Source organism: Sphaeramia orbicularis, chromosome 22 (genome assembly GCF_902148855.1).
Source record: "Sphaeramia orbicularis chromosome 22, fSphaOr1.1, whole genome shotgun sequence".
Lineage (NCBI taxonomy): Eukaryota > Metazoa > Chordata > Actinopteri > Kurtiformes > Apogonidae > Sphaeramia > Sphaeramia orbicularis.
Window position 1 is genome coordinate 20,406,611 of NC_043978.1, and position 26,575 is coordinate 20,433,185.

Below are 26,575 nucleotides of genomic sequence, written 5' to 3' on the forward strand. Positions count from 1 at the left end.
TCTATCTTATCTTAAAACTATTAACCACAAGAAGAAAGTCAGAATGACATAATGACAGTAAACTCACAAAGCAGGAAATATAATCTGTGTGGAACTGTCTGTCACTCGAGTATATAATAAGGAATGTAGAGCATCTCCTTAAATTACTCTTAATTATCAGTTTCAGGAATAAGTAAATAATCTTTGGGGCTTGGAAAGATATTCAAAGATTCAAACTTCAGGGATTTACCTGGTCTTATTTTTACTCCTAGATTTATGGCATTAGTTTTGTAACATTATTGGCTTTAAAACTAAATCTATAAATTAAAACTATAAAACTATGGCTTTATTGTCATAATATTTTATTTTTATCTTCAGTGTGAACTTCCATAAAATTGCACGTGCAAAGAAAAAAAATGAAAGTGAATTTATTTGTTTTTTTCCCAACCTTTGTTTAGTTGGAGTTTTGCAGAAACTGGGTAATACAAACACTGTATCACATGTGACAATGTTGCACAATTTCCTTTTTTTTTTTTCTTTTTTTTTTTTTTTTACATGTATACATAAAAAAAAAAAAAACAACAACAACTACACCAACCTTCTCCATTAACACACACAAAATAAAGGCTTGAAAGATTCACATTTAGAATACTGATTGTGTTACACGAGGTAAATTACCGGACAGGAAACAAAGTGAATTTCTTTTTAAGTGCATTTCAAAACAGCTGTTTAACACCAACCCTGTGAATGTGCTTTTTTTTTTTTTTTTTATTTCCAGTTGGTATAAAATAGTAATTAATAGTTAAGTGTGCATGAGAAGGGTAGTCATGCTTTATGAATCTGTTCAATAGGAAAAAAAATGCATGCAAATTGTCATGCATAAATTAGTCTGCAGGTGGCAGCACTTTCTCAGTTACCCTTTCAGAGTTTGTGAATGAGCTACAGAGCTCTTCTTACTCATAATCTGCTTTAGTTGTTTTAACACTTTGACCTACTTCACCTTGGACCAACAAACTAAAATTAAGCAGCTCAGACAGAAGAGTTGACTCAGTGACACTAGAGCTCTGACCTGTTACAACCAGACACACCCACAGAGCAATATACACTGTATTTTTTTACTAGATATTGATATACAAATGATACTTTTGAGGGAAAAAGTAGTTGAAAAGGTTGCTAAATCATCTCTGTAAACATCTAAATCAAAGTAAAGAATGTGTAAATAAACCCTGTATTTCACAGTCAGAGCAATGAATAAATCTAAAACAGAATATCAGACTAACAGCAAAAAAAAGCTTATTCTACATACAGTTTTTACATTTTCACTATTAATTTTCCAGTAAAACCAGCCTAAAATGGTAAATATTCTTCATTCTTTTCCTGAAGATGTATAAAACAATGTATTCTCTTTTTTGTTTCTACATTTCTAAGTGTAAAATGATGTGTGATCTTAAATGTGGTATACTTTTCTATTAATAGAGTTTGAGTTTCTGTCTGGTGTTGAGTTTCCATGCAACTGAATAGGCACGGAAAAAGTAGGCGGTGGAGTGGACATATATATATATATATATATATATATATATATATATATATATATATATATATATATATATATATATATATATATATGTATATATATATATATATATATATTTTTTTTTTTTTACCAGAATGGGTCTCAGGAGAAACGTCCTTCAACTATAGCAATTTATCCCCAGCTCCACATTTTAACCACAAAAAAAAAAGTAAATTAAATCTAATCTTGCATTACCAGACCTCATCTCATCACATTCACCGAAGTCTGGAGAAAGTCTTGCACAATAAATTATCGGAGCTAAACAGAAACTCCAGAAGCAGCACATTTAACATATCCACCCCAGGAAAGGATATGTTTTGGTCTGTGGGTCCTAATTAAATTTAGTAAAACAGAAGATCAGGGTTTGAGATTAAAATGGTATTTTACGCTTAAATGTCAGTGTTATGTTATGGTTTTACACATTTTATGATTAAATGAGAGCAACCAGACAGAAATTAAGATGTGGAGACTTTAATCATCCTCAGTGTTGTGCAACAAGACCACACACAGAGCGCTTGTCTGCTTTTCTTTTGCCACACAAGTAAATGTAAAGCAAAAAAAAAAAGTATCATCAAAGCCACAGCACAGTTAAACAATGTCAGCTGTGGTTTTCCTCCTAGTGTGCTCCTGATCACTATAAACACTTTACAGACTGATCTGTACATCTTGTCCCTCCGCAGCGTTTTTCCCCCTGGGTCTCATTTTCTAGATCACATATCGACCATAGCCTGTGATGAGACAGGAAGATTTAATGGTTTGATCTGTATTTTTTTTTTTTTGCAAAGCTGACTTTAAACACCAGTTACTTGTGGAGAAATCCATTTTACAGACATGTGAAATGTATGAGAAGCAGGCATCCATCACCCATGAAGCAATCTCCTCACGTCTTTGGTTATGGTGCTCTGTTTTTTGTTTTTTTATGAATGTGTTTATTGGGTTTTTTCTTTTTTAAACACACACACATAAAGCAAAATAATAAAACAAAATGCAAAACACAGGCTGGGAGTGGTCAGAAAGTAAATAAATACAATTATATATATGCATCTACACACATATAAATGCACACACAAATATACATATGCACATACACATACCTTCTAGGCCAGGGGTGTCAAACTCATTTTATTTCAGGGGCCACATTCGCCCCAATTTGACCTCAAGTGGGCCGGACCAGTAAAATTATAGCAGTGAAAAAAGTAAAATTATATTATGATCAGGTTTACATTTACAAAGTTTCATTAAAAATCTGAATAACATGAACAATTTGAATTGTCTTAAGAAAAATAAGTGGAATTTTAACAATATTATGCCTCTGTTTATCAGTTTATCATTTACACATGTTCATTACAATCGTTCAAAACGTGTAGTAACAGGAAGAATATTGGTAAAATTGCATTTACTTTTCTTTAAGACATTTCCGTTTGTTCATATTTGTTCAGGTTACTCCCATTTTTTGTAAAAGTATAGTTTGGTAATGTAAACATTTTCATGTAATTTTATTTTATTTTTTTTACACAAAAAAACAAAGAGAAAATTTGGGGTTGTCATTATTTGTAGGTTATTGTGATAATATTTTACTGGTCTGACCCACTTGAAATCTAATTGGACTGTATGTGTCTGTATGTGGAACTTGAATTAAAATGATTTTGACACCATTGATTGTTAATATCTTCAGTGTAATTTTTGCATGTCACAGATTCATCCTGCGGGCCGGATTGGACCCTTTGGCAGGCCAGATTTGGCCCCCGGGCCGCATGTTTGACGCCTGTGTTCTAGGCTATACATATAAAAGGTAGAGTACAGTATACAATACAATGGAAGCTGGGTAGAAAAAAAATCATTTTTATACAAATGCTCTTGTCATTATAGCAGATACATTCACATTAATATAGTCAAGGAATGGTTTCCATATTGTTTCAAAGGCACTGGTCTTGTGGTGCATAAGACAGGTCAGAAAGTCCAGGGGTATGAATTCCATTAGTACCCTATGCCACCCTACAAGTGAGGGAGTTTTGTCTGAAATCCAGTGCTGTAGAATATTTTTCCTAGCACAAAAAGCGCTCTCGGGGTTTTTAATAATATGGGAGTCAGTTGGAGGCTTGTGTGGTTTGTGTGTTTCTGCTTCAGTTAATTTCACTTCCCCATGCATTTTACAGGACCGGCTCTTCTTTGTGATGGAGTTCGTGAATGGAGGCGACCTTATGTTCCACATCCAGAAGTCCAGGAAGTTTGAAGAACCCAGGGCACGTTTCTACACGGCTGAGATCACCTCTGCGCTCATGTTCCTGCACAGCAAAGGCATCATCTACAGGTTTGATTACACCCATCCATCCATTTTCCGAGTTACTTAATCCTCAGGAGGGTCACGGTGATGCTGGAGACTATCCCAGGTTTTAAAACAGCACATAGAAGATAACTGATACTACTCCATGTAGGAACTTTTCCAATAGCTCCTAAAGGAATAATGGAAAATGTCAGTGTTAAAGCTGATTTGTGCTCCCTTTAATGTATGTAATGATGCAACCACCACTGGTTACGTACTTGAAAATTACCCATCAGCTCTCATACAACACTAAAAAACCTGCTGGTGAAGGAGATTATGATTATCTGCATGCACCAAAGGATCCAATCTGGCCCGTGGGATGAATTTGTGAAATATAAAAATATGGACTTAATATAGATATTAACATTGAAAGGTGTCAAATTCATTGTAATTCAGGGGCCACATAAAGCCTAATTCGATCTCAAGTGGGTCAGACCAGTAAAATAATAACATAATGAGGTTTATGCTATCGGGGGGGCCAACAGCAAAGGTATATCCCTGTAATCCCCCCAATCCTCTACTCCCCCAACCATTTGGAAAATTACACACCACCCAGTGTCAAAATATGACATGTTTTGTGTTGTTGTAAAAATATACAGAAAGAAAGCGCGTTCACAAAGCAAAGGAAGTGGATTTAATTTAATTATTAGTTTGTAAAAAGGGGTGGGAGTCAATAAGTTCTACTTCTTCCCACTCCTTTTCGAGTGCCGAAAAATTCTGGTTGACCATGTTGCATGGTTCTTTGTTATCTGATGATTCTATGTGCTCAAAATAAAACTACACTAACTAACTAAATGTAAACTCAAGGTAGCGGCACGAAGAAAGAGAATTGTTAGACAGTCGATATGAACTCAATTTGAGCTACATCGACCTAATAGTGGCAGAATAATGGTCAGAAAACCAATTTTTCCCCACAAAACTCCACCTATTGAATGAAAATGACACCTTATGAGCTCTGGATGGTAGCCAGAAAATGGACATTTGTAAGACGATCAATATGAACCCAATTTTATCTTAATCAGTCTATTATTGAGTGATTTATATCCAAAAAACTGATTTTCAACTATATTGCCCCCATTTACATGACTTATAAATCTGACAGAGAAGCTGAAATCGGTAGGGTTCTTCCACAAGGGGTCCCCTATGTTGGTTATCAAGGGAGAAGAAATCCAATCAAATCTGTATTAGTTATCATTTTCACACCAAGGATCCAGCAGTGGATCCGGCAAAACCCCATTTCGGGGATATAATAACCAATAAATAATGACAACTTCAATTTTTTCTTTTTGTTTTGGTATGAAAAAGGAAAACTACATGAAAACGTTCACATTCACAAGCTATCCTTTCACAAAAAAATGTGAATACCCTGAACAAATGTGAGCAATTTGAAATATCTTAAGAACATAAGTGCAATTTTTACAATACTCTGGCTGTTACTAAATGTTTTGTGTATTTTTAGATCCGCTGTGATCTGTAAGTTGTAATAAACGTGTAAATGAAATGCTGAGGCATAATATTGTTGAAAGTGCACTTATTTTTCTTAAGAAATGTCCAATTTTTCATGTTATTTATATTTTTTAAAGTGTCAAAACACAGTAATGTCCCATCAGAGAGCAAGCTTTAATTGATTGCTATTCCAACATTTATTTCAACATAAAGTAGCTCCGTGTTTTGGATAATCCCTTATGGTCCAACTAAAGCAAAAATGAATTTAAAAGTCATTTAGCAACACTAACGTGTCAAATTGTCTGTAAAATGTCCCGTCAGACAGATTCTGAACACCGTGTTTTGACCCTAAAGCATAGTTTGTAGATGTAAACATTTTTATAATGTAATTTTACTTCTTTCACTCTAAATCATGGAGAAAAGTTAGGTGGTGAGTTTATTTATGGGTGATTATTTTATTATTTTACTGGTGCGGCCCACTTTAGATCATATTAGACTGTATGTGGGCCTTGAACTAAAATCCGTTTGACACCCTTGTTCTAAACTGTGATGGTCTGTGAGGCCATTGACTCTGTTTTTCTATATTTCTTCATTGCATTTTGCCAAAGATCCACCAGGTCTCTCAACTAATGACTGATCAGGCCTCTGGGATTTCCAGTGGTACAGCCCCAGGTTTGAGACGGTGTACAGAAATATTGATGAATCGAACCCAACAGTAATCTCCCCGTGTCTGCATAGGCTCTCCATCATCCTCCAAAGACATACATTATAATATGTTAATTGGTGACTCTAAAGGTGTGAATATGAGTATGAGTGGTTGTTCATCTCTATATGTCAGCCCTGAGATGAACTGGTGACCTGCTGATGCACGATGACAGCTGGAATAGGTAAAAGCCCTTTCACGACCCTCAAAAGGGTAAAGCGGTAACAGAAAATGAATGAGTCTGTATTTAAGTTGAAGCATGAATAAGCCCTTAAAATAGTCATATCCTATTTCCATCTTTCCACCAACATGACCTTTCTGCTCTGAAGTTCTATCTTAACATAAGAACCTCAAGAAGAATCAGTTTGCTTTTCACTACATACTACAACTTTTTTTTTTATGTCATCCAGACTTAGCTTCTCCAACACATTCACCCTATTAACTGGCTCTGATTAATTGTGTCGATTAACAGCATTTGAAGATAGTTTGCTGATTATAATAATGGCATTGGCTTCCAGTTATTCACATAGTGCATGATCCAAAACTTAATGCAGACACATGCAGATCAAGCAGCCTTGTCAGTGCAGCTGCTGTGGAACAATGATAGCTCTCTGTTTTTTTTTTGTTTTTTTTTTTAATTAAAATAAGTGCACTGCAGACAGAGCACAGGATAGACTAGGGGTCTGCAACCCGTGGCTTCTGGGCCAAATGTGGCTCTTTAGCCTCTCTCTATGGCTCCCATTGTGAAAAAACATATAAAGAACATTTTGAAATGAACTGAATAAGTCATTACTTTTTAACATTATTATAGGCCTAAATCTATTCTAACTTTGTCCAACTGCAGAAATGCACAGGCTATACACTGAATAAAATCATTTTTTTGACAGCATATAAATCAAAATGTATAATTTTCTTGCTAAATTCAAGATACAATACACGATACTCAATTTGCATTTGTTTGTAGTTTGTCTGTTTAAAAGTCAGCCTCTACATGAAAGTTGAGCTTTTTCTCAATTACTCAATATAATTATGTTTTGGAAATAGTGTAAATCATTAAAAAAATCATATAAATTTTTAATGTATTTTTTATTGTAGTTGTATAATTTCATAAATGCACCACACATTGCTTTATTGTAATGGAAATACAAAGTTAAATAGCAAACTAATCACAAATAGGCTACAGCAGAGCAGCCACCTCATGGTAAAATGTAGATGAGTTAATTAAATATTTTTTCATGGCTCTAGTTAGATTTCTTTCTTCTTTTTCAAGACAAAAATGGCTCTTTAGGTTGTAAAGCTTGCCGACCCCTGGGATAGATCTACTCAGCCAAACAGAGAAAATGTAGACGTACTGTTCACTTAAGTTCAGCAATTTAATGACTTGGTTTTTCCTTTTTAAATTGTTGTATTTATTAAAACCATGGCCCATTATATTAAAAAAAAAAACAAAAAAACACATCAGTCGACTATTACATTTTTGCTACTCATCATAATAGCAGATTTGCACGTGGCTGGCTGGAGTCAACAATGTCATTTACACCTGGGGCGGAACAGCCTATTTGTCTATTTATAGCCCACTGGATTTGTATATAATGGTAGATGCTATTTGCATCTGTGTATCCAGCTGCATTACTTTCATCTGGGTTTTATATGGGTTACTATTGTATGATATTTGCATCCAAGTTCAAACCCTTGGGGCAGATAGGCTCTCTAACATGTGGTCAGCATTGTAAAAATTGGTCGTATTTCATCCAAAACCATAATCTTTTTATCATAACTCTAAACCATGCTAAGCAGTTTGTTGCCTAAATCGCTAAAACACTGTGACTGAAAACAGCAAGAACCAAACTTCGATTTTCTATATGGGTTTGCAGCATTATGTGTCAATAAAAACACATGTTCATATCATTAAACGTGATTTTGTGCATGTGCTTAAGTGTAAATTGACAAAAAATGCTGTACAGTAAAAAAAAAAAAAAAAAAAACATTGTAAAATATCTAAAAGGTATGAAATATCTGAAATAAATAAAATACAGAAAACATAATAACATACAGAAAAACATAAAATAGAGTTAAATAGAGGATTTACATGAGCCAACATGTAAAAAAAAAAAAAAAATCTACATAGTCAATGAGTAAATACACAATCTGTTTTCTTAAATAACAGTCACAAAATTTAAATTGGTTACCCCCCTGATGAGTTTTTTTTGCTGCTGCTGTGAGACCCATTTTCCTGACTGAAAGCTATTTTCTTTAACAATATCCAAACTTAGTCACATTTAAGTCTACAAATTCATGGATGTAGGAAAACAGCAGTAGGAAGATGTGAAACTAATCTCAAAACAGTGAAAGAATGTTTTCCTTCTCAGAAAAATAACATGTTATAAATGTCTTTTTAAGGGAAACTCCAGTTGTTTGATGGTCATGGGGGAGTACTACACAAACTATGGACATAGCTTGATGAATTCCTCTGTATTTCTGGTTAAAAGCCTGGGAAGATAACCTAAAATAACCTATAATAGTGTCAACTGGGGTATGTTGACTTGGGCTCTGAGACAAAACTATATAAAGCATCTGGGGACATGAGGTTTGATGGATGTGTATGTTTACTAGGTAGAAGCTGCAATATCTCATTTTTTTAAAATTGGTTTTATGATTATTTTGATATGCAGTACAGAAACATTATCTCAAATTCCTCTGAATTTATTATCCCTCAGTGAAATATTTGAAAACATTTCCTCCCAGCAGCCTCTGCAGTGGAGTGTGTTGCACTTAAACTCTTGAACTATGCATACAGTAGTCTCTTAATGCTTATATTTTTCTAAATCTCAGTTTTCTGGTCACATATGCACTTTAAAATAGAGCTGCAACCGATTAATCGACTCAAAGTGATCCAAAAAAATCATTCAACCACAATTCTCCTGAATCAAAGCTTTGTTTCCTTCATTTCTCTGCTGTTAAACATTGGTTCCACTGTTGTGTTTCACACGCTTATTGTGACGCACAAAGAAGCTTCAATTCAGGAAAACTGCAATAGAATATTTCCCTTCAATCAATTAGAGTTGATTAATGGAATCGTGAATTTTTGCATTCGCTTCAAGCACCTAATCGATTAATCGGTTACAGCTCTACTTTAAAATAGCAGCAATAAAGCGTAATAGCATTTGATTTATTTATTTTATTTATTTATTTTGCACAACAACAAATCAAACATTAAGACAAACAAAGAAACAAATTGTGCAGGTGACATCAGAAAACTGTGTGGTGCTTATAAAATTAATCTCACCTTATTACAGCATTAGCTTAAAGAAACACATTAGGAATAAAACAATAATATATAAAGTACAACAAAAATGTAAACAGAGAATAAAAGAAAGAGTATGTGTAAGTGTGTGTCAGAATGGGAGAGTGTGTGCATGAGAAATATTTGGGCCATTCCACCGAATGGGTGCCATTTCCGTCCCCAGGACATTATATGTATAAATGTGCATGAAAATCAACTCTAAAATACATTTTACTATTAAGCAAAGTGTCCTGCAAATTGATCTAATTGCAAATTTCAAATATTTATTTGAAAACATTAACAAAAACTACCTAGAACACTGAAAAATAGCATTTGTTGCCTGTCCCCGTTCTCTAATGCTACACTTTGCCATGAAATATAATAATTAAAATACTTCAGAAATGTTATTTTTTTTGCATTGTTGTGTGACTCCATATTCCATCTATGCTTTAAATACATTTTTTTCATGAGAAATCCATAATATTTTTGTGAAAATATACATTTTAGTCATGTCACTGGGTTCTCACTCAGTCCTGTTACCCTAACACATTCTCCCCTCTGAAAAATTTGGAATATTCCACAAGTCCCATGTTCAGCAGGAAGTTACATCAGCTGGATTTTCTGAAGGCCATGGGAAGATCAAAACTAAGTTCTTTCATTGTTTTTTCTCTATATTTGATGATATTGTAACTGTGACTGAGAAGGCTAATCTCAACGTTCAGTCCTGTTACCAAAAGTATTTCTTAGATGTTATTTATCTTAAAAATACATGTTTTTTGCAAATCACAAGAATGTGTTCAGTGTCATCATGCTATTACCATGAATGCCATGTGGCTGTATTCCATGAACTTGCTAATTCTGTGCTAAAAACTCATTCCTGTTACTTTCAGTCCTGTTACTCAAATAAAGAGTAACAGGCCTGAGTAACAGTAACGGGAGTAGCATCCTCTGGTTTATTGATTTATTAGTGAATGTTACTCAATATAATACTATTCACTTGATTTTAAAGTTTTACAGTTGAAATTATTCTATTCATTTGGCTAGTTCTGTTATAGTATATAGAGCTATCTGCACGTGTCTGTGCAACCTCTAAATATTATTTAATTTGCAGAAAATTTGGACCGAAGTAATTTGGCCACATATGGAACCAAATGCAGGGTTCTAATCCAGAGAATCTGAAAAAAAAATTTTTTTGGACCACTCTAACACACACACACTTATTCCTGTTACCCAATGTTCATTCCTGTTACTAAATAACTTTTTCTAAAAAATAAAGATAAACCCCCGGATTTTTTCAATTATGTGTGGTCCATTCTTTGTCCAAGTATTTAATGAATTGCATCATAAAAATTTTGATAAATTTGAGGTTTGGGTCTCCTTTAAAATGAAAAAAATGACTTTGCAGTTTTAAGAAAATTACAACTTGCGTGCATATATAGTGATTTTTTAGTCACAAATATTAATTATTTTAACATGTAACCAACCATTTCTTTAAAATAAACACTTTGTTGAGAGGAAAACAAAGCAATTAGTTGACAAGCTTTTAAGTGTGCTTTTTAAATGTCACATGAGTTTTGGTAACAGGACTGAGAAAAATGCAATCATGTTCCGCTTAAAAACCTTGTAAAAAATGAAATAAAGTTGCCTGAGATGGACCAATACACATTTGAATAGTTAAATATGTGTGTTTTTAGATTCAGTGTTGATAAAAAATGAAGTTTAATTTGGAAGAGTTATAACAAGCAAATGGCACCCATTCGGTGGAATGGCCCATTTAAATTTGTTGAATCACCTTTAATGTAGAACAGTAGAATCTGTAGTTTGGTGAGCTTTACTTTTGTAAATTAATTTTTTTAGTGTTTTTAATGAGTCTTAAATCCCATTCATGGCGTTGCCTCTACTGGAGCCACAGACATATGGGTGTATTCTGTCAGTCCTTTTTTGGATGCTCTGCTTGCGGTGAGCGGAGTGGCAGCCAGGAGGGCTTCCTACCGATGATGATAAAGAAGGCAGGCATCATGTGAGCTACCAGTAAATCCTGAGTTATATTTAGTGGTTCATGTGTTCAGTGTCAGCCCAAAGCACATAGCATGACTGTTAGTTTAAGAGGCCACACGCCGTTTGCATGCTAAAATCAAAATAACAAACTGCCAGTTAGCAGGCTATGCATTAAGGCAGTGTAAGGGGAGCAGAGGCAGAGCTGCATCCTGACATTAACACTGCAGCCATAGTCACTGTTGTGTAACATGCATGTCTTCTCGTGACTGGAACAGTTATCTCTATGTGGCTCTTTAAGCCCCAGGTGGAGTTTGGCTTTGAAGTGGAGGAGCTGCAGCCTCTGTTCTTTCTGCAGTGGATCCATGTTTCCTTTTACCATTGTCCTTAGAAATAAAGTTTTAGGAGGTTTACGAAAGCTCACATTTTTAATGATTTAAAATATGCATAGTTCTTTTTGATAAATCTGCACTGATAACATGTTTTAGGTCAGATCAGATCAGATTAGATCATCTGAAGTCGGCCGGACCAGTAAAATAATAACATAATAATATATAAATAATGTCAACTCCAAACTTTCCTCTATGTTGAAGAGTAAAAAAAGTACAATTATATGATGAAATGGTTTATGAAAGCTCAAATTTTTAATGATTTGAAATATGCATTGTTCTTTTTGATAAATCTGTTTTAGATCAGGGGTGACAAACTCATTTTAGTTCAGGGGCCACATTCAGCCAAATTTGATCTGAAGTGGGCCATACCAGTAAAATAATAACATAATAATATATAAATAATGTCAACTCCAAGCTTTCCTCTATGTTTTAGAGTGAAAAAAGTACAATTATATGATGAAAATGTTTACATCTACAAATTATCCTTTAAAACAATGTGAATAACAGGAACAAACTGAAATTTCTTAAGAAAAATAAGCGCAATTTTAACAATATTATGTCTCAGTTTATCATTTACACATGTACATTACAACTTACAGATCACAGTGGATCTCCATATACACACAACATTTAATAACAGGCAGAATATTGGTAAACTTGCACTTCAGAGATTTCGAAATGTTCATACTTGTTCATGTTATTCACGTTTTTTGTGAAATGATAGTTTGTTTTAGTGTAAATACACTCAAATGACATGAAATTACATTTACAAAGAGAACATTTGGAGTTGTGAGTATTTATAGGTTATTATGATAGTATTTAACTGATCTAACCCACTTCAGATTAAATTGGTCTATATATGGAACCTGAACTAAAATGATTAATATCTTAAGTGTAATTTTTGCATTTCACAAATTCATCCCATGGGCCGGATTTGACCCCTGGGCTGCGTGTTTGAGACCTCTGTTGTTTTTTTTGTTTTTTTTTAGATACTATCAATATTGACAGAAGTTAGTGCTGAAAGTGACCTATAGCTGCTTGCGGGAAAATGTGTTGGAAAAAAAAAAAAAAGGAAATCACTCAGATAGTAATTTTTTAAAGGTAGTCCACATTTATTATTAATTACATGGAGTGTGATTATCAATGATATAGATTTATTTATTGAAATATTTATTATTTTGACATAGATACTCTGTTGCGTATAGTTAATAGTTAATTTCTTACATGCGTTATGCGTTTTCGGTGTCAACGTTTTTGAGAGGTGAGGTAGAGGTGATATGGATCAATAAATTGGTCAACCTCATGTTATTTTCCAAGTATATTGATTGACCTTTGAAACCTAAACTCTGACCTCTCATTCCCTGGTCTTATGATCCATTAAGTCAAAAATAGCTAATTTAAAACATCCATTATGTGTTTTCAGTGGCACCTTTATTGAGAGGTGAGGTGGGGATGATATTAACCAATCAGTCATGTTATTTTATAAGGGTATTGACCTTTGACACCTAAATTCGAAACTCTTATTTTCTGGTTTTACAGTCCATTTAGTGGATTTGTACAGGGGCTGATCACAGTATTGGCTCAGTGTGATGCAGTCCAACACAAAAACACAGCAATAACACAGCTGCAATATTCAAGTGTAATTGTTACTATGCTACAGAGGTGTTAATTCAGTTTAACATGTTGTTGTGCCTAGTTTGCAGCTTGTGGTTCCAAAAACAAAAAAGAAGCTTTGCGGGGACCGTGCCTTTTGTGTTGTTGCCCTAAAGCTGTGCAACCAGTTGCCTTTAGATGTTAGAACAGGCTCAGTCTCTGCCTGTCTTTAAATCACGTCTAAAAACACACTTTTTCTCGTTGGCTTTTAAACAATGAGTGAAATGTTTTGTTTTTTAAAAAAAAAAAAATTTCCTATGCTGTTTTAATCAGATTTTAATTTGTCTTTGTTTTTATGATGGTTGTATTTTGTTGTTCTTAGCCCACTTTGCACCCTGTGTTATCACTGTTTTGACTTATTTATTTCCTTGTTTTATGATTTGTGTACGCCACTTTGGCCAACTGTAAAGTTGTTGTGAAGTGTTTTAAAAATGAAGTTGGTATGGTGTGGTAGTTTCTGTCTATCACAATGTTAGGAAGTAAACCAGGTTTACAGAGAGTAAACAGCATTAATTAAAAAAATAAATAATTAAAAAAAAATCCATTTATGTTAGAACAAATTACAACAGCACAAACTCATTAAACCCAATGCTCTAAAGGGCTTAATTATCGCAGACCAGTTGTTTTAATTAGTTGTATATATTCCTTTTGCTTACAGCTCACTGTGTTAGTTTGCCTAGTTGTACTCTTACCCTCTAACCACAGATGAGAAGAAAACAAACAGTCTGTGCGTCATAGTGATTGTCCACCCTTCCTCTTTTCTTCTGTGGAAATTTTCACTTCATGTAATTCCATCTCTTGCCCAGAATGCCATTCTTACAGCGCAGAGTTCAGAGTTTTCAGTGAATGTCTGAATGTTTTAATGTTACTGTGGATACTGAACTGCCTGACTGACCCACTACCCATAGAAAAAGGTTCAAAGTCCAAGTCAGACCTGTGTTTCTATTGAGGCGAGGTGGGTATAGAGGGTTATATAGAGCTGTGGCAAACATAAGAGTCTGCTTCAACTTCAGTCACATTTCAGACCTGACCCTCTTTGAAAACCTCTAGAATGTGATTTAAGAGGAAGATGGATATTTTTTATGTCAGTAGTTGATAACAAGACACATAAAACCTTGGATGTAGAGGGTTATGCTACCAAATAATGATTTGTGAATTCTTGTTTAAAAATTCCTATGTGTGTATTTTCTTTGCATTATTGAAGGACTGAAAGCATGGTATTTTAATGTCTTTTTTTGTGGCTACTTTTGTGGCAGTTCCCAAATGAATTTTCTCTCTATTTTAACCTTTCTTAGATGATTTATCACCATTTATTATATATTATCCTCTGTATTTTATGTTTTTTTCTGTTAAAATCATGTATTTTCCTATATTAATTCACTGATCATGTAGATGGTCATAAAAGCTCAGAGTACTTTCGATAGTTATATTATCAAAACTAGAAAAGCACTCAGAGAGCGCAGACCTCCGCCAAGGCAGATCAGTCCCCCTCCCATCACCACCAAAATGTAATAATTTGTTCCTTTTGCCAGTATCAACATTTCCTGAAAATTTCATCAAAATCCTTTCATAAATTTTTGAGTTATCTCGCTAACAGACAGACGAACAAACAAACCCAGATGAAAACATAACGTCTGTCGTCCCTGGTGGAAATAACCATACCATACCATACCAACTTTATTTATAAAGCACTTTAAGAACTTTACAGCTGGCCAAAGTGCCGTACACCAAACATAAAACAAGGGATTAAATAAGTAAATAAAACTAGTGAAAACACAGGGTGTAAAGTGGGCTACGAACAACACAATACAAACATCATAAAACAAAGACAAGTTAAAATCTGTTAAAAAGAGCATAAAAAAAAAAAACAGACATGTCACTCACTGATTAAAAGCTAACAAAGCTAACAAACAAACAAACAAAAAAGAAACAAACAGACAAACCCTGAGGAAAACATAACCTCCTTGGTGGAGGTAACAATAAAAACTGAAGAAAAGTGACTTTTTCACCAAAATCTATCAATAACTGAACATAAACCAAGTGTCTCCATCCACTGTCATTGATCCAACTCTGTGGGTTTTACTGGTGAATCATTGTTGTAGAAGATGACGGTGTTTCCATAGTAACTACGGAGCCTCTGAACGTCCAAATGGGTCATATCTGATGACCATGAAAAGATGAATAACTGCATTTTACACCAATTATTTACATGTATTGATGGGATTAGTGGACCAACAGGTATTAAACGGTTTAGATCAGTAGATGCTTCTGGTCAGTGGTGGATGTTTGGGTCTTTATGGGTTAACTTTAGTGTCTTGAATAGATAGAAATGTTCATTTTACTCAAACGCATACTTACAAATAGTAAAAACAGCTGTCTTTCTATTTTTTTCCAGTCCTTCATAGTGACACGTGTCTGTGCAGCTCAGTGACCAGAACATGACAAAACAATCACACTGAAGATTTCATTTATAACACCAAACATACCTGTATTTAGTTGACCACTTGCAATGTCAGAACTTTATTTTTAGTTTTGCTCCTGAGATTATATGACATTTTTATTTGTTTATTGGCTCATCTGTCAGCAGGATTACACAAAAACTACTGCACTGAATGTCATAAAACACGGTAAAAGGGGAATAAAGTGGACACGTATGAAGCCGTTTGACCAAGATACATAAAAATGGGTGTGACAATACAGTGATTGATTGAATTACAGGGCTCCAACATGGCTTCTGGGGGTTTATAGTTCCTGTTCTATTAAGACTCTGTGCTATATTTGATTAAAAAAGAAATAGCAAATTATATATAGTTTGATTTTGTGGATGATCCCTTATATTGTTTTGAACCATATCAGACTGTCCTATCATTTGGACTATTATTATTATAACGCACGACAACAGAAATTTGCACACTGGCAGAAATTACAGTTTCCACGTCAGGAGATATCCTTAGTCTCATATTTTGTCGTCTGTCTTTAACACCACTTTTCTCCAAATAAAAGAAGAAAATAATCCAAGGCAATAATCATGGTATGGTTATTTTAAACAAGTTCTCCATTGAATATGTAGGACAAATACTCTTACTGTGACATAAAAGACTTTTGCTGTGATGGATGAGTTTGACCCTATTGCCCACACATACTCTGAGCTATGAACTATGTACATTTGAGCTATATCAATGGCAGAGGGTTTTGGGTGATGATTTAGTGCTGATTTTGTTCATTCTTAGAAAAAGAGTGCAATTTGAGTAAAAATTATGCAAGCTAAAAATGATGAAAAAGATTATTATTCTTTTAGACTTGAGACATTTCAGAAATCTAGAGGTAAAATGGAATAGTTATACAATATTTTATTCTAAATCAGAATATGTATAAGGGAAAGTTAGTAAAACAGCAAAACACTGAAACATTTTGTGCTTTATTTGACAGCATAAACCAGTGGTTCCCAACCTTTTTTGGTTCGTGACCCCATTTTAACATCACAAATTTCTGGTGACCCCAGACATTCAAAATGGAGAATTTTTTTGCTAAAATTAATTTGTTTTTGATCATGTAATAGTTTGCTATACTATGTTGCAAATAAACATTAATTTTAGTTGACATTTAGTCTACATAATGTAAATTATTATGGACAGAGGCAGAAAAGCCAGGTGTAGATTACTGCACGAAGTGAGAATTTTATTTTCCTTGGTCAGGATATGTACAGTCAGTCCAGCTTGGATTTACAAGGCTGACAATTAATACTGAACAAACAATAACTCAAACTATGAATTATGAAAGAGCTGCAGCATCTGAAACTGACCACGATGAACATTTGAAACATAAACAGAACCACAGTGCTTCAGTTTCAGCTTCACAGTTTGTCATGTCTTTTATGGATTGTGATTGTCTCTGTCAACTCACCATGTATTTTTTATTGGTAAGGTTTTTTTTTTTTCATTTTGATCAATTACTAGACATTTCAGGTGACCCCATTTGAATTCCAGAAAAACACTGGCGTAAACAAAATAAAATGTAAATTTCATGTTGCGGCTTGATAACCGCAGCTGCACCAAGGACAATGATTATAGTATGATATAAAATGACATCATCACATCAATTATCATCAGTGTTTTACTGCCCAGCCCTACTGATGCATTAGTAGAGTGTCTGATAGAGTGGTGGTTGGGTTTGTGTTTGTTAGGTTGTGACACGCAGGCACTGTAAGTATGAGTCAGTTAGTGTTACACAATCGGCTTACGGTAGAGCAAAGTAAACCAGATTAATCTGCCCAGACCAAATGCTGCTTGACTGCCTCCCTCACGTTTAGCCTTTCACACAGAATCACACACATTTCTTTTCGTTTTGTTTCTGGAAACAAACGAGCAGGGAATTGAAGACCTTTTTTCCTTCCTGCTGTTGCCAAATCTTTATTCAAGAGGATCCCCTGGGATTCTCTTTATAATAGTGTAAACCCTTGACCTTACCATGTGGATGTTTGTCATGATTTGTGCTTTATATATACAACTGAATTGAATGGCATGTCTCTCTATAGCTTCAGTGTTGATGTATACGATATGCTGTGGTACTTCAGTCCATCCGTCTACTTCACAATGACCTTGGTCTAAAGTTGGTCACAGATTAGAGCTGGACTCCAGAGCCACATTCAGCTGGTTCAGTTTCCCCATCAGATGACAAAGCACCATCTGACATGAGCCAAGAGGAACTTAGTTGCATTGTTTAATTTTACAGATATGCTCATGCACAGTCAGCGTTGCCACTTCCACTGAAGTCACAGTACGTTGCATTATACCAATGTCATTGATGACACTGGGAGGGATTATTTGACACATTAACAAACGCAAAATGGTTACTGTTGAAGTGGCCATTCATCAGTTTCACACTGTTGCCAAAGCTATCTGTTAAAATAAGTGAAGTGTGCAAATATTATTAAGGCTGTCAAGCTTTAAAGGGGTACAACATCAGGAGGACGCCGTGTCTCAGAAAACAGAACGACCAAAACCACCGATGAATCAATGCTTGTGTCCAGGGCGTAAAATTAACTTTTTACCTCATCTGCCATTCCCTATTGACCTCCAAAAATTTACCGGTCAAAATTATTTTTCACCGGCCAAAAATAAATTAAAAAATTGTCTTATTTGACTTAGGTTTTTATGATGAAAATCCAGCTTAAGCATCACTAAAAGAATACAGTTATGTGCAGATAAAATTAGATTATTGCCATTTTATTAGGTTATATTACATTTCAAAGTGACTGCTGCATCGTCATAGAATAGAAATATTCAAAAGTGCCTTCTTTGACTGAGTGAGTCAAATGTCTGTCTGACAGCTTTAACAGGAACATTCTGTTTAACCTGCAGGAAAAGGGAAAAGAATAAAAAAAAAAAAAAATCAAACTGAGATTGAGTCTAAATAAAATTAACTCCACAGACCAGAGACATTTTTCTAGAATGCTCTACAAATACTAGGGGTGGATAAAAAAAATTATTTGATCAGTTTTATTTTAATTTTGCGTTATCGAGTAATAGTGGATAAGATAAATTTTTCAGAGCAGGACCGCCAGTACCTCACCCAGGTACCACCACACCGAGGCGTGGGCAGGTCCGTCTTGTGGGCCCCTGTGGGGGAGATGGGTGTCTTGATCTTGCTCGCGCCGGTTCTGGCGCAGGACGGTCATGGAGGAAGGGTGGGGAAAACCCCTCCGCGGGAGGTCTTCCTGGCCTCAAATTAGAACCCACATGCAGTGCGGAGGAACTGGCTGCCTAGTCAGGGGAGGCTCTCCGAGGCGGGTCGTGGAAGCCGGTCGTTCTCACACGCAATTCAAAATGTTCCATCAGCCACTGACCGGTGTGTGTTTTTGTTTTACAAGCCAAACCAATATTTTGCCCACCATTAGCGCTTGGTGGGTGTTAATTTTACGCCCTGCATGTATCACTGTATCCCTCGCTGAATTAAGTATAAAGCTCATTGTTTACACACATCTGTATTATGTATCATCAAGTTTTTGTTTTTAAACCAAAACTCAGAGCTGCTTATTTTAACAGATGCTCAAAATAACATGATGTCTTATAATCTTCATATGTTGCATCAGCTGATAGTTTATGTTATAGCTCTGTTAGCTTAGCTCTGTTTTTAGGCTCAAATCATCCATAGTAAAACCATAAATCATCTCTGTTTTCTGTACGGTTTGTGTTGTCGGTAGCTGAACTAAAGATCTATTTGGAATCCAACAAACAAGGTCAGAACAGTCACAAAATAGTCTGAACCATGGATCAACAAACAGCAACTTTGCAAAGATACTAACATCCCATAACAACTTTATACCTTCAAAAGCATCATAATCAAACTCACCTCTGTAGAAAAAATGCTGCCATTTCAGCATCAAACTCCATTCTTTTCATTTAGAGTCGTGTCCAGTGGAGAAAACAACAACAGTGCTTCTATATTTTTTCACTTTGTCACTTTCTTTGACTCTAACTGTTGTTTCTCATCCCATGTGGTCATTTTCTGATGCTTTTGTCAAAGGCCCTGTGGTGTTTTTTTCACCATAGGAAACCGGCAGAATGACTCACTGCTCCCTCTAGTGGTCACATAAATCCCCCAGACCATCGGTGGAAATAAATTCGCTTCATATCTCCTCAATCCAATACATTTGCATCTTTGGCAGAACTTCAGAACTCTTTTTTTCTAAACACTCAAATGATAATTTTAGGTTGTTTTTAAAAAATACTTCAGAATTTCTATTTGCATATAATGCTTTTAATAATATTAATTGGAATTCTAAAACGATGATTAATTGCCCTTGATACTGTTTATCATGGTGCTCTGAGGTTTATGACAGGCCTCAGAGCTCGAACTCATCATAGTCTTTAATACGTCTGAGTTGGATGGACAGATCTTCTTACGCACAGACTGAAACACTGGTATTCTTTAATTGATAAATGTATCCTAGGTCTGCTTCCATCCTATTTGGTGGTCTACATCTGTTGGAATGACTTGAATCATTTCAGTCTCTGGTCCCAGGATCTGTTATCTTTACGGGTTAGAAGTCAGAACAGACTGGGAAAGAAAGCTTTTAAATATTGTGCTCCCACTGCCTGGAACAACCTACAGAAGGACATTAAACTGAAGGAACTGGTCTCTTTTAACCCTTAGTGGTCCACTGTCATGGCCACTGGAGGCAAATGCATTCGAACTGGATATACAACCAGAGATATGATGTTTTGAAACTGGAGCAAACAAACGTGAATAAAAGTATGAAAATGGGACTGGAGAAAACGCCTATGTAAAAATATGCTTTTATGTCAAATATTTGAGTACAGTTTTAATTTATTACAATTTTGATTTTATATACCCAATATTTGGAACCAATATTCACTTTTAAAGTCTTTGAAAAGATTCATTAAGCATTTTTGTGATATTTATGCAATAAATTATATCAATTTTTCAGTTTTTTGTGTGTTTTTTGGCCGTTTCTGTTGATATAGTAGGTTAAAATGAAAAAATAATACGCAGATGAGATAGAAAAAGTTGTGCTGAAAAAAAAAAGATACCAAACATGGGGTATAGTAAACATTTCTTTATATAGTATATAAAGGCAAAATCAAAAGTACTCAAACATGGCAAAAATAGGCTCAGACCTCTAAGGGTTAATACATTTAAAGTCATTTTAGATCAATGGGAAAAGGACAAATGTGGGTGTAGATGTTTTTCTAATTGATTGAATTGGGTTCGGCTTTGAGATGCTTTTATTACCTATTTAGCTTTTACCTTTTATTATTACCTTTTAGTACCTATTAAAATAATGGCGATGTTTTATATGTATGTTCTTATCAGTTTTAAGTTTGTTTTTAGTGCTGACTTTTATTGTGTTTATGTATATTTTTAGTGTGGCTGTATGGCTGTGATTTCCATTTTGTGTAACTTCTGCTGCTGCTGCTGTCTTAGCCAGGACAGTCTTGAAAAAGAGATTTTTAATCTCAGTGAGGTTTTTTCCTGGTTAAATAAAGGTTATAACAATAATAATACTCATATGAAGTATGATCTTAACTCACTCTGATCATCACATCATATTTTATGAAAGTAAACAATAATCTGTGCCATTAAAGAAATCAATAATTTCAGTTTTAGCTTTCTTGAAAGAGTTATAAACATTAACGACAGAGCATTTTTTTCCCTTTCTAAGTCTTTCTAAGTGGTCAACATGTCAGACTTTTCCTGGCTGCAGCTCAAGGGTCAATGAGTCGTCTCCTTGTCTCCTGCTGCTTCTGTGTCCTCACAAGTCTTTTTCTTCTTGTCTCGCCATAAACATCTACCTCCTTCAGCTATAATTAAAACCAGCAGGGTGTGACTGGACACAGAGCATACAGCAACAATTTAGCAGCTGTTGGCCTCACGTGGATTTTAGCGGATAAGGAGCTTTGAAGTTTTAAACACAGAGCTGATTCATTAGTCTCTTATCTGTTTGTCTTTCTTTTCAGAGATCTAAAGCTGGACAATGTTCTACTCGACAAAGATGGCCACTGTAAACTGGCAGATTTTGGCATGTGCAAGGAGGGTATGTTTGAAGGTTCAGCCACAGGAACCTTCTGTGGAACCCCGGATTATATTGCCCCAGAGGTCAGTTCATATCTGTTTCCACCAACATCATGGTAACATTTGCAGTTTAACCCCTGCCTTTTTCACTTTACAGCATTCAAATTACTGAAACTCCTAAATCATTTGCGCTATCCACAAAATTCAAACGGCATCGGACAGCTGAGCTTTTCAGCACTATATAATACTTTATGGCAGCGATTTGAGACTCTATTACAACTAGAAAGAAACTGTTTCAGAGACTTCCACACAGGCTAAAAAACATCTGGAAAGAACAAAAAATATAAAACCATAATACGGATACTGAATGCTCAAGATCAAAAAGCGTGTTTGAGCAGAAAACAGTTGAATGTTTATTTTTTTCCATTTCAAAAAGTTTCGTTATAGACATTTACAGTTGTTTCTGATAGTAAATATGCACAAAACTTCAAGTCCTTTTTTTTCTCTTTTTCACTAAAACATACTGTTTTAAGCACTTTTTTTATGTATAATAATGGTAATTAATGGCCAGATATTGAATGTTAAGTTCTTCCTGAAAAAAGGTGCAGAAGAATTGACAAAAAAGACATTTTCTGACACTTTTATTGCAAAGAAAACATGAAGACACCTAGGCAGCCTGTTATAATGGCAGTCTGAAAAGGGTTAAGTTCTAGTCCATATGTTTTCCTGGTTTAGTCCAAAAGAAGTTTTTTTTTTTTTTTTTTTTTTTTTTAAATACATCCACATAAAAACACAGTTTACTCTTTGCTAACCCTTCCCTAGAACATCCACTGCCCAATATGATGTTACCAACATGGGATGCCAAGGTAGGGCTTTCTCAATAAGGGTAAATGTAGAATCTCCAAGTCCTAGCCTAGAGCCGGGCTTGCTTTTCTGAAGCCAAAAATGCAAGCAGAAACATGTAGGAAATTTATTAAACAGCATGGAATACGTCAGCTATTAGTGAACCCAGTAAAGTTACTTAATACTAACTTGCTGGGAATTTTGAGGTGATTTGTTATTGAGAACTATCATACATAAACGGATTGAAATCACTGATGTATCATCCAAATATCAGTATCGACTATTGGCAAATAAGACGTTATTTCACCGATGACAGTAATTCACTTCTGTTCATGGTTGTTTCATGAATTAATATTATTTTGTATGATGAAAGACAGTTATGTTTTTAACATCTGTTTTTTTGTAATGCAGACTTTCTTGTAATTTATTCCCAATTTTGTGTCAAAGACATTACAAAGACAAAATCAAACAGTATATCAGCATTAGTGATTGAATTGTTATTTTACACATCAGTATCAGTACAGTGCATCCTTAGTAAAAAATGTGGTTTGTTTGGGGTTTCACAAATCTGTGAAATTATTTTGTCATTATTCTATGGAATGAAATATGCTGTATTGTATAAATGGAAATTATACTGTAGTAATTAACTATAGTAACTAAATGTAAAAGCACATATAATTCAGATTAGTATGGAACAATTTACAGAGGGAGATGAAAATGAAAAAGTTGGCGTCTGAATACATTCAAACTCATTTAAAATGAATGGGAAAATGATAAATCTAGATGTAAATGTTTTTCTGATCTTTAAATTATTAGTGGTGTTTTATGTTTTTAGTTTTGTGGTGTGTTTTATGTATGTTTTAATGTCGACATACGGCTGAAAATTCTATTCTTCATTAACCTTATGTTGCTGCAAGGCATTTTTTACTGGTTAAATGAAGGAAATTATAGCACATTCATACTTAACAATGTATGGTGTATGTTTTATTTTTGTATTTGTGTATAAATAATGCACTTTATATTCATGCACTTTGTCCAAGTGAGTGTCAGTTGATCTACAGGGCCACCAGTCTTTTTATTACTCTTATTGATGTAATTTTTCATTGTTTTTTTTTTGCCTTGTACTATCTTTTTTTTTTACACTTATTCTTTATTAGTCATTTTTCTTTTTTTTTTTTTTTTTAACACAAAATGAAGACGTAACAGAAGCATAGTAAACCTAATAGCATAACAGTAACAAAACAATCAGCATTCTGCAAAATAAGTTTTTGTTATTATTCAAATCAGGGTTATCAGTTGGTACCTATATATGGGATAAATGAAGCCATGTAATTTAAATCAAATTAGAGCAGCAGATCTTTTTTTTTTGTTTTTTGTATCAGTACCCACATTAATTGTCCCTAAGAAAAGCAGTCCATTTTTTCCATCTTCTCATGTAGAGTTCTGGATGCAGTCTCAGCGTAAGTGTAAATCTATCCGTTTTGTGGATTTCATCCACTATGTCTGTCCAGTCCTCCAACACTGGTGGGTCAGGCCAAAGCCACCTTCGGGTGATTGGTTTCTTAGCTGCGGCGCCAAAAATCCTCAGGAGGTACCTGTCATTCACTGTCGAGCCGTCGGGAAAATCTCCCAGCAGAAGCGAAAAAATGGGTTGCTGCAGTCCAAAACCCAAAATCTGCTCTATTTTTATACTAACATCTTTCCAAAAAGTTGTAATTTTTGTACAGGATCAAAAAATGTGGGTGTGGTTTGCCTCTGTGTCCCTGCAACCCCTCTAGCAAGTAGAGGCACTCAAGTCTCCACTCAACTATTGTTTTGGCGTTATGAAGAATTTTTCTAACAAAATTCTTGCCAGTATGCCGAAGAGGAGGTAAAAGGAGCAGATTCACATATATTGTCCCATTGTTCACATGATATAACAGTATTCAGTTCTTTCTCCCATCTTTTTTTTAATATAATCTGTTGAGCCTCCTTTGCTTTTCAACAGGCTTTGATAGAGCTTAGAAATAATAGACTTACATTGTTTAGATTGAACTTGTGAAACTAGTTGAATTATCTCATTGGTCTCTGAATTAGAGACCATTCAGAGATCTGTACTGTCTTTTGTGTATTATTATGCTGAGCTCTTATAACTCATTTTCCAGTGCAGTTTTTCTGCAAATGGCAAATAAACTGATTCTGATTCTAATAGTGGATGTGCAGGATTTTGTTAAGACTAGACCTTTTTGGTTATTTTTATGCAGTAGGTCTCAGACTCATCATTCATAACACATGGTTTTTCTTTTACATTTTTATTATATTCCACAGCTGAAGAAACCACTCAACTGTATCAAAATGGGACATTTTCACTGCTGTTAAATCTCATGTTTCCATTTTTAACATCAGCAGCTCACAGTAAAAACTGAATCCAGCCTTATAAAGTCCTGTACGAATGCACGTCCAGTGAGTTCCCAGTCCCATCCTCTCTCCATCACACCACCTCACTAAAAACAAACAGTGCGGTCACTACCTGGTACTCCAAACGGTTGTCAGACTAACTGGAAGTCAGTGCACCTGTGAGGTCAGCTCCAGCCTCTTGTGCTGTTTACTCACCGAGGCCTCCTCCCACCGTCAGAACAAGCCTTTACAGACATGCTTGGTTTTCATGATGAAGGATTAAAAATGTTTGCTTCTGTGTTTGAGAGTGTTTTTTTCAGACTGTGGTTGTATGAAAGGCTTCATTGCTTTCGTCAACACTCGGTCCTCAGTGTGCACCAATCTGAAACATCCACTCATTGGACCTGAAGGGATTTGTCCTCTAATGCTCTCTGTGCTGTTTGGTTAACTTAATGCTGTGACATGTTTCCACAGATCCTCCAGGAGATGCTGTATGGACCCTCTGTCGACTGGTGGGCGCTTGGGGTGCTGCTCTACGAGATGCTGTCGGGACACGCCCCCTTTGAGGCTGAAAATGAAGATGATCTCTTCGAATCAATCCTTAATGAAGAGATTGTTTACGCATCTTGGCTAAGCAAGGAGGCAGTGAATATCCTCAAAGCTGTGAGTCTGCGTCAGCTCATTTTCAGTCAATATGAGTTATTGGGGAAAACATTTTGAAGAATGGATAATGGATGAAGTTGGAAAGAAATGAAAACAGGAGTTGTAATTTTTTGTCAGATGTTGACAGATCTTGTTCATGTGAAATGTCTGTGAAACTTCACTAATCATGAATGAGATCAGATTTTCACTGGGTCTGAGACCAGATTAATGGAGAAAAAACAATAAGATGCAGACATCATATATAAGCCCAGTTTCCTGCAGTTATACTTAGTGTGACATTAGGGTTAGTAAGTAAGTTTTATTTATAGAGCACTTTTCACAGACAGGGGGTCGCAAAGTGCTTTACAGTGCAGATACAGTTAAAAGCTATTAAAAATACAGAGTAATATACAGTTTTAAAGTGCAGTCAGTTTGTAGCAGCCCTGAGTCAGTTGGATTTAAAATGCCTGCGTGAACAATAGTGTCTTAACTCTTAGGGGTCTGAGCCTATTTTGGCTGTTTTTGAGTACTTTTGATTTTGCCTTTATATACTATATAAAGAAACGTTTTCTTTACCCATATTTGGTATCTTTTTTTTTCAGCACAACTTCATCTATATCATCTGCCTATTATTTTTTTACTTCAACCTACTATATCAACACAAAAGGCCAAAAAACACACAAAAAATATAAAATTCGATTTGAAAAATGTATGTAATTTATTGCATAAATAACACAAAAATGCTTAACGAACCTTTTCAAAGACTTTAAAAGTGAATATTGGTTCCAAATATTAGGTATATAAAATCAAAATTGTAATAAATTAAAACTGT

General features: G+C 34.9%; 1 protein-coding gene across 1 annotated transcript in view; it reads left to right on the plus strand.

The window, feature by feature from the left end:
• Positions 1 to 26,575, plus strand: part of prkcha (protein kinase C, eta, a) — a 64,151-nt gene that overhangs the window by 29,916 nt on the left and 7,660 nt on the right. Inside the window, exons 10-12 of the mRNA XM_030126793.1 lie at positions 3,709 to 3,863; positions 21,828 to 21,966; positions 25,576 to 25,764. Coding sequence (XP_029982653.1) covers positions 3,709 to 3,863; positions 21,828 to 21,966; positions 25,576 to 25,764 — 483 coding nt within the window. The remainder of the gene's footprint in view (positions 1 to 3,708; positions 3,864 to 21,827; positions 21,967 to 25,575; positions 25,765 to 26,575) is intronic.